The sequence below is a fragment of the Camponotus floridanus genome, unplaced genomic scaffold (genome assembly GCF_003227725.1).
Source record: "Camponotus floridanus strain SB8 unplaced genomic scaffold, Cflo_v7.5 scaffold28, whole genome shotgun sequence".
In the NCBI taxonomy this organism is placed as follows: domain Eukaryota; kingdom Metazoa; phylum Arthropoda; class Insecta; order Hymenoptera; family Formicidae; genus Camponotus; species Camponotus floridanus.
This window is the reverse complement of record NW_020229414.1, coordinates 873,797-883,453: the sequence shown is the minus strand read 5'-3', so window position 1 is coordinate 883,453 and position 9,657 is coordinate 873,797. Positions and strand designations below refer to the sequence as shown.

Sequence of the window (9,657 nt, the reverse complement as noted above, 5' to 3'; positions counted from 1 at the left end):
CTGATCGATTATTATTATTGCGGTCCTTTCCATTCGCCATAGTTCAACCGCGTTGTCTTTCGTTTAAAATCAATCAAGACCGTCGCCGTAGCTAATAGCGTGTCGATTAAAAATGTCAGTGTGTGCGAGATATAATTTTATCGTGACGATAAAGACGATAAGCGCCATGGCAATTTTCTAACGTCGCGAAATCGGGTCGATCGTTATCTGTCTGATAATTAATTTTTTTTTTACACGAATTGCTCCCCGAGAAAATATATTACATGACATAACGCGCTTCAAATTTTTATTAACCGCTATATTAAAATCTTACGCTCTTACCCGAGACGTTTGAATTACGATCAAAATATATCGTGGAACATAATTCATTAAGAATACTTAAAAAATATTGATTTGGTATGTTTGATTAGAGGCTATTATATTATTTGTCGTTACTTGGGTATCTTATACAAGTGCTACTTACGCACAATGAATCGTATTCTCGTGATTACAGACCGGTCCACGCCAGCATTCCCTTGATTAGCCGACGAGCAGGCAGACTAATTAGCGAAATATCAGGTGCAATGTGCGAGTATTGCTTCATGCGTCAACATTAATGTGTAATAATGGCCGGAGCATCGCGCCCAACTCCGATATACGTGAAACGTCAAAGGAGGAGGAGACGGTCGGGAACGAGAGAAAGAGAGATGGACAGAGAAGACAAAGTGACGGATGATTACGTGTCAAAACGCGACGGTACCCATCGAATCAGGGAGCACAATCGCGGCTGACATGTGATTCGCGACCCGCACCCGGAACTATCGGCGGCAATCCGCTGGCGATCTTCGCGTGGCCCGTCTGATAAACGAACCTGTTGCAAATTATATTTTAACGCGACTGCACTTTCAGCGCGTTTCCTCGGTCTCGATAAACGAGATGTATGATTCCGAAGATCATCATTCAATTAAATTGCAGTTATAAATTGAAAGAAATGATTTTTTTCAAGCGTCACCTGTCAATATTTATATTTGTATTATTGCAATTTTGTACAAGCATTTTTATATTTCCTACGGCAACTAATATTTTTTTGTCATTTGAGAGACGGCAAAAAAAAAAAGATCGCAAGTTCAACGTCGTTGAGTTATGACATAATCGTTTTCTGTCGTGTTTACCCGATAAACAGAGGACGTAAAAGCAATGTAAAGGGACGATTCCCCAAACGTTCTCGCCGAACCGTCCATAATCGAAAGATCGCTAGGGGCGATCGGCATACGTTGTATTAATATCGACGAACGGGAGAGAATACGCGAAATTTTCTTCCACGCGGTGGACGAACCGTACGAACTCTATCGATCTTATCATCGAGGTCAACTATCGGGCCGCGCCGTCTCGAGATATAATAGGTGGCGAGTGCAAACAAAAGCGAGAGCCCGGCCGCCTGTCCGGCGGCAATCAATTACGAAATTGCCGGAGTCAGGCGGTTTTGACTGGACCGTGCGGGGGGGCAATTTATCAGATTAATCGCGGAGAGGAAGCGATTCCATCGGCGCCGGATGATGGAAGCAGCATCGCGCAGCACGGGCTCCATATGTCAGAAAGTGACCAGGTGTCGGCGTCCGAACCGGCCCGGCGTCGAAAATGGAAGGTAACGCGTGTGTGTGTGTGTGTGTGTCACGCGCGAGACAGGAGGAGGGGAGCGAGGGGGAGGGAGGGGGGCGGCGCACCCACGCGGGACACGCGATATCGAAACCAGCTGTCGATCGGGGACTGTATCGCGAGTATTGTGTCGTCACGCGTGTCGTCCTTGTCCGTTGCAAATTCCCCCGAAAATGGGGAAAATGCGGACGAGCGATGGGATCGTCCGGGCCCCTTATTCGCCATCGTCATCCGTGCGGAATTTCCGCGGGGCGTTATCTCGCTCCCGAGATGAGAACGCGGAGAAATGTAATAACGCGGACTGCTTTGAAGTAGGAAAAGGTGTGCGATAGCATTGTGTTAATACGATATCGGAAAGTTGCCGGCGCATAATGAAACATCCTCCGCGTAAAATGTATATATAATATTCTCGCTAACGATACCGCGAATAACAATGTTGAGGCGGGAGGGTAGAAAGTATGTCTATTATGCGAATTTATGCGCGGGAGAGTTTAAAATTGTGACGGCTTTATATACGGAACAACAGGTAATTATTGTACATCTAATCGCGCAGTTACTAATTAATATGTAATTACGAATAATTACGCGCACCATATTTTACACGCGTTTAATTATGCTACAATTTCAACGGCAGATACGCAAATACGCCAGGCATGATTGATTAGCATAATGGCAATGTATTTTTAATTGCTGATTCCGCTAAATGATTATCGCGCAAATAGAAACGGCAAATCGCCCCCGCAAAATGCGTGCAAACAATAGGGGAACAACGCGGAAACTAGGCAGAAAACTATAGCGTTCGAAGCTTATCGAAGTGCGTATAATACATACGGTGGATTGAAACTCGATTATTGGTCATGTTAACGGCCTTGGCGTCGCATCATCTATTATTTTCGGATTTTGCCCACGCGAGGCTACGCACATAAATTACGCGCCGAAGTTCATCATCAAATATGCATGTATTATCGCGTCGCGTATTTTGCCAGCACATCATTCTTCCGAGGTAAAATCTATGGTAATCGCTGGTACCTCCCTTCGACGCGATATCCACGTTTGAGGTCCCGATATTGCGTATTTGCAGACCGCGATCGAGAATACTAATAATGCGTTATTTAATCTTTTCATGAATTATGTTTCTTTTAGGTGAAATTTATTCATTTATTTTTTTCTCCTCCCTCCCTATCTTTCTTATATTCTCTCTCTACATTCTAAGAACCTCTTTCGGTCAGATCTATCCTTCTTTCCAAAGTATTTATTAAAAAATAAAGAGTCTAGTATTTATTAAAAAATAAAAAATCGTGCCTTTGCGAAGATTGTCCGAAATTATTTGCGAGGTAAAAGCGCGCTTACCTTTTGCGCTTTGCAAGCAGCAGCCAATGGCAGGACGTCGTGAGGATGAGCGGCGTGACGATCACGAAGACACAGGGCGCATATCGCGATTTTGCAAAGGGCACAATAGAGGGTCACCGCCTCGCCGTTGTGATCGTTGCAGACCGGCGTGTTTTCGGGCCGGGATCCCTTGCCCCCGTTCGATTGCCAGCTGCCTCTCGGTGGTCCCAGATTGTGAGCCGCCAATGGACCCCTCTTCGGATGGCAGGACTCTCTGCAGGCGTCGCAGTATAAAACCTGAAAGAAGAATAATCGATCTTCGTGAGAAATGTTAAAAAAATTGGGGAGAGAAGAGAACGATTGATTCCCGAATCGATATTTACAATATTGAATGCTTAGGAGAAAAAGCTAAAAGATATGATAATGTTTGAACTATTTTCCATTTTTATTAAATATTGAATGAGCAATCGTACTTATAGATGCATAAAAATTTCCTTAATTACGCTTTGACTCATTAAATATTTGATCAAACTTATATATAATTATATAACATAAGTGCAAATTTAAGTTTGTTAATAATTATTAACTTGGAGAATATCTGTTTTCTTTCCGAGAACGATTTCTTTTTAAAGACAAAAATATGAAAGTGAAATATATTAGCTTTATCCTAATATCATAGAATAATAAGTATTTTCAATATAAATTTCTCCAAATAAATATATAAATTTACATTATGTTTAAATAAACATATAAATAACACATAAATTTCCTAAATACATATATTATTAATAGCGATATATTATGTTCGTTAGTTAAATCAATTAATTATTATCGCGATATTCATACGTATCATTTATCGTTAATCAATCACGCGCATCGATAATCGTTAAATGTCATTACAGAAAATGATTAGTATGTCTATAATAATATTTCTCGAACAATTGACACAATGTTTATCGGAGAATATAACAACAGGAAAAACCACAAAACTATAATTTAATTAAATTCGCGCGAATTGATAATCGCTAATTATAATATCTATGAAAAATTATTACGTTTCGAGATGACAAAGACGGAGCGATTCGCGAAACCGTCCGTTCGACTCGAATCTCGTCGTGTGAATGACAAGGTAAAGACAGACTAGGAGTCTCGCTGCCGAAGGTCGGGCTCGCTGTAAACAAACAGTGCGTCGCGAAATACGAGCGTCGAATTTTGCGGCACGCTGTTGTTTACATACCGCGGCCTTGTCATTCACGCAATACGACTCGAATAGACAGTATCACGAGGTGCTCTATCCTTGTACTATCTCGAAAGGCGATCGTTTTTCATAATTACTATAATTAATGATTTCTCGCGCGTTTATTAATCGTAACTTTGTACTGTATTTTGTTCTCGCAAATTCGCGATATAATAATATCGCGCGTGTTGTGTGTGCGTGCCATTAACGTCGAGAGAATCTTGTTGATACATCAATCGTATTTTACTGATTACGCGCGATCGTAATTAACCGTGTTTCCGTGAGTGAATACCATGAAGGAGCAACAAATGTTGAACGGGAGAGAAGGAGAAAGAGGTCCGGGATCGTATCGGGCTACAGCGAAACAATTAGAAAGGTGAGCAATTTATAATTTATTTCAATATTTTAATTTATCATTTGTAAAACTCATTATTCATTTATTTTCGCGCTAGTTGCTTCATTTCGAATAATTATATAATTATATAATATATAATTTCGAATAATTATATAATATTATAAAATATTCTCTCTTTTTTCCAATTTTACTTTAATAAATATTTAAAATATTTATCAATTATTGATAATAATTATGCAAAAATATATATTAACGAATTTCGAAAAATTGATTTTCGTACAAAACAGTCGTATAATGATTAAGATGATTATAAAACTTTATTATAACATGTACATAAAATTCAAATTTAATGAAATAATAAGAGAGAAATAAAAGCAATAGCATAGGACGATATTGTTCGGTATCAATAATATTCCTCGCTCACGGTCGATATTTCCTTTCCGGAAATAATATCATTTCGGTCATCAACAACCGAGGCATTGTCGTCGATCACGAATATGTTGCCGGCGACGAGTGAAACTGCGCTACATCGATTCTCTCTCTTTCTCTCTCTGTCTCTTTTTTTTACCACCCAACGAGAAGCGACTGGCGCGGCGAGAATGTAAAATCACAGAAAAAATATCCGCCACTTGTCGCGGCGTGATACAACAGAGAGAGAGTTGAAAATGAAATTTAACACTTCGGAGAAAAGCGAGCAAGTGGGTGGCGAGACGAGGGTATGCGATTGGCGTGCATGTTGGTCGCGCAACGAGATATTTCATGCGACGCGACACTCCGAAATGCGGTAACTCGATCTTTTCAAACGGAACAGCGAGCAATATACAATCGCTCTTTTCGCGAGTGCGAATGTAGCGACGATTTTTGCGGATATATCGTGCAAACATTTTGTGCGAGCCCGGAATTGACAATCGTCCGAAAAATATTGTCTCTTATTTTTTTCACACGTAAAAAGAACTAAATCTAGAAAATGACATAATAACAAATACTAAATCTTTTATCTGCGCAAAGGAAATACAGCAATTTCTTTAGAAAATAAAATAATTAAATTATAAAAGTTTTACACTGTTTTCTTGCGCATTATTTAGCACGATTATCGTCAAAGTAGAGTTGGATATTCAATAAAATAACATTTTATTTTTGTGATTTGTGAGGAAGGAGTGTCTATAAATTTATCGTTCAAATTTGCCTGAAAGTACCTATTTTTTTCCTAAACGATCTTGACGTTTCTGTTCGATATAAAATTAAATCATATTTAATTACAGAATTTAAATAAAAAATTTTTATATATGTCTGCGGCGACATCATAAGATCTTTTTTTGTTCTGGATTTCGCCGTCAATGAAACCACCGTCTTTCTAGCACGACGCCTATAATGCTTGATATTAATACCGATAACGATATAGATGTGGCTCTTGTAGATGAGAGAGGCTCTAGTGCTTATACCACGAAGAGAAAAGTTATGAAGTGGACTTCAGGGAAGAACGAGGGGGAGTTAACGAGCATCCTCTGGATGAGGAAAGCACACAAGAGAAATAAACACGGCTGATGCCACGATCGTTAAGAATGGTAGCTCTGGGAACTTTTTCTGATCTTACCGGCATGGTACAAGTTTTCATAGCGAGCGAGCGAGTTAAAGTATCAGGACAGAAATGTCGGGACGGGGGGAAATTACGAAAGAGACGAATTAAACATCATCATCCTACAGAAATAGTTTTATATTCTGCTAAAATGCTATACGGTCTCTCTCACCAAATGTCATTATAATACGAAAAATATTAGATGATTTAACAATGATTGCTGTGATATATTTCTATCTATAAGTTTACAGTTGTTCAAGAATTTCACAATTAAAAATACAACTTGCTCTTTACAGTACGTTACGTTCAGTCTCACATTTTTAAGCAAATCTTTTTGCGCAGCAAAGATTTTTTTTCCTTTTTCTTTCAACTCTTTGACGAGGGGAAAGTTCCCTACAGAACCGCACGAGCGGGAAAATGAGAATAACAAAAAGTTTATACGGATGTCGCAGTATGTGGCCTCTTGTTTGATCCAAGACTAGAGATACATATTTCTAAAGATAGAATTACAAATAGAGAAAACTCGCGTGGAACCGCAAAGTCCACGACGCTCAAAAAGAACTGATGAGCAAAAAATAGCATTATTGTATTTTATCACAAAAACAAGCTTACCAAGCTTATATTTTAAATATAAAGTAAATAGCCGTTATTATTATAAAAATTTTTTTAAATCTAGCCATTATAAAATTTCAATATTTTTAAACTTTTTTTGAAAATATTAATAAAAAATCTGCTGCAAGAAAATATATTAAATTTTTGAGACTATGGCATACACAAATTTTTGTTTCTCAAATTTCATCAAATTAGAGATCTGACATACTATTAACATACTATTTAAACATATTCAAAACAAATAATAACAATGTTACAAATTAATGTAGTTTCTATTAAAAGTAATGTAGTTTCTATTAAATTAAACAGTTTCTATTCGAATATTTACTTGAAATTTTACTCGCTATTACGTTGGAGTTCTCAATCCTAGCTAGACGTATATTCGCAATCAAAGTTAAAGCGAAGCTAAATCAACATTGCCAACAAACCCAATTTATTTCTTCCAACTCCAGGATAATTGTTAAATTAGGAATACTCAATCTTATACGCCATACATCCTTTTTCATGACAACTATTAAACTTATTCAACCCCAATTACTCATCAAAGTTGCAATCTCCAAATCTCTGGCGCGAGATTCCAATGTCGCCCGGGAAATTCTCCGCGCTCGCCGCACGATAATGCGCTCTACATCAGTTTCCACAAATCCCCGGTGTGCATCAAACACCGTGCATATACCTCCGATTATACACCCCCCCGGTAAATACACCCCCGTTTAACATAATCGGGCTAACCTCGCACTGCTCGCACGCGACGGTGGCGTCGCGCGGTTCCCCCTCGCACATCTGGCACTGTAGCCGCGCGTTCCGCGATTCCTGATACTTGTCAACGATGTGCTGCATCGCCCAATACTTGGGCAGGTTGTGGGCGCCGCCCTCGTCGAAGTAGACGGTCTTCTGGCAGACGGGGCACGAGAGGCAGAGGGTGCCTCCGGACGGCGGGAAGCCGCCCCCGTTGCCCGGGGTGCCGACGTAGCTACCCGGTCGCGAGCTCGTGGACGTGCTGCTGCAAACCACGCCGGAGTCGGTCTCCGATAAGATGGACAGCTTATCGGCCTCCTGATCGGAGCCGGGCGCGTTGGACGAGTCGGCGGTGGATTCCGGAGGCGAATCCGGAGGCGCCTGCAGGTTCACGGCGCAGGCCAGGCACAAGGCGTGCCAGCAGGGTAACAGCACCGGCTCCACGAACAGCTCCTTACAGCTGGGGCACCGCAGCTCGTCCTCCATCGTGGATGCACCGGTGGCTCGCCGTCTGGCGATCGGCCGGGATTCCGTGGAGGATTCCTCGTGGATCCTCTCGAGCCGCGGCAGCTCGGATCGTCTCGATCGGGTCTGCAGGGTTCCTCCCTCAGGATGGCGGGCGACGCGACGTTGCGGCCGCGTCGATGGTCTCGATCGATCCCCCTCCGCCCCGCTTCGTCGGCGATCGAACCCGCGAAATGCGCTGCGAAGGATGCGAATGCCGAGTGAACGGAGATATTTGAATTCCTCGCTGCGCTTCCTCGGGGATTCCGCTGCCGATTACGTGGATGCGCCGTCAACAAGTTCGCTCGATGGGGTCCTTCCTCGCGGGATGATCTATCGGAAAAGCGTTCGTCATTAGAATCCGATTATGCCTTCGGAGCTGAGGAGAGATCGCACTTTCATAGTCTGACACAATAACACGATAATAAAGAGTCTGCCGGAGCTTCTTCAGAAGATTTCTCTTCAATGCGATATAAGTCAAGAGACTTTTCAATTGTAAACCGAAACATGAAATTCGACGTTCCCTATCAATTATCAATCGATCTTTTATCAATCGCACACGCTTCCTGATCTCATCACTGAAGTAATCCCATCGAATTCCACACTCGGATCATGCGCGGTCGATCTCGATCGCGCTGAAGAAAAAGATCCTTTGATCCTTCGATTCACCAGTGTGCTCGCTGGTGACCCATCGCGCGTCCACGAACGCAACGCACACCTCTATTAGGGCTAGTGGCGAACGGAGGAAATTCTTTCACGCTTCAGCGGGAACGTGTCACCTGTCGATCGCGCGCATCGCGGGCTTTTCGCATCCTCCGCTAAGAACGCGCGTCCGTCGTCGCTTCCTTTCCCCGCGTACTCGAGGGTCTCGTTGACGCGTCTGTTGGCTTTGACAACTCGGAGCACGTACTTACACACGCGACACACGCATTTGCCGCCCTCGCTCGAGCTCGTGAGCGCCGAGAGACCACGCTTGGCAGGGAACAGCACGCAACCTGGAAGCCGTCACCGGGTTGACTGACTCCCGGCGTCGAGTCAAAGAACCGTCGCGCATTGCGGCCACGCACGCTCAGGAGCGTGACCGAAGAGGGAGAGAGGCGCCCTACGGAAGGCAGGGGTTCCCAAACTTGTCCCTCGTGTTTTCTTTCTCGCATCTCGCTGTCAAAAGACATACGACAAGTATCCTCACACTCTTGTAAATTTCAGTTGGAGGCTGTCGTGTAAAAAGAAAGAATGTTTTAATGTCAACAGTGCTAAGCAAGAAGCAGTTTTTCTAAGCGGTATTCAAAAATCGAGAAAATATATTCTCTTTGTCAAAAGACACGCGACAAATTTCCATAGATTAAAATTGAAGGCACAACGTCCAAAAAAGAATATTTAAATGTCAATGGTATTAAGGAGCAGTTTTTCTAAACGATGTATTTAGAAAAATGTAGAAAATATATTCTTTTTATTTTGCGTGTTTTGTGTAATCTCAGGTGATATTTATCTATACTTGTTGACAAAAATACACTCATTATATATATATATATATATATATATATATATATATATATATATATTACATAATGTTATCTCGGCCTTGGTACATGAAGAGTGTATTTTTGTCAACAAGTATTATACGTTTAAAGAAATTTCTGATGGATGTAATATAAGTAATATAATTATTTA

At 41.6% G+C, this 9,657-nt stretch overlaps 1 protein-coding gene across 4 annotated transcripts in view; it reads right to left on the bottom strand.

The window, feature by feature from the left end:
• The window catches only part of LOC105249826 (E3 ubiquitin-protein ligase TRIM9), a 102,538-nt gene that overhangs the window by 89,777 nt on the left and 3,104 nt on the right, over positions 1 to 9,657 (bottom strand). Inside the window, exons 1-3 of one of the 4 annotated variants that reach the window (XM_025409765.1) lie at positions 8,901 to 9,111; positions 7,477 to 8,319; positions 2,986 to 3,261 (exon numbers count right to left, since the gene is read on the bottom strand). In XM_025409765.1, the coding sequence (XP_025265550.1) occupies positions 2,986 to 3,261; positions 7,477 to 7,968 (768 nt within the window). In that variant the 5' untranslated portion in view covers positions 7,969 to 8,319; positions 8,901 to 9,111. Of the gene's footprint in view, positions 1 to 2,985; positions 3,262 to 7,476; positions 9,112 to 9,657 lie in introns of those variants that run through there. The other 3 variants (XR_003122939.1, XM_011255574.3, XM_011255576.3) reach the window with 3 other exon arrangements.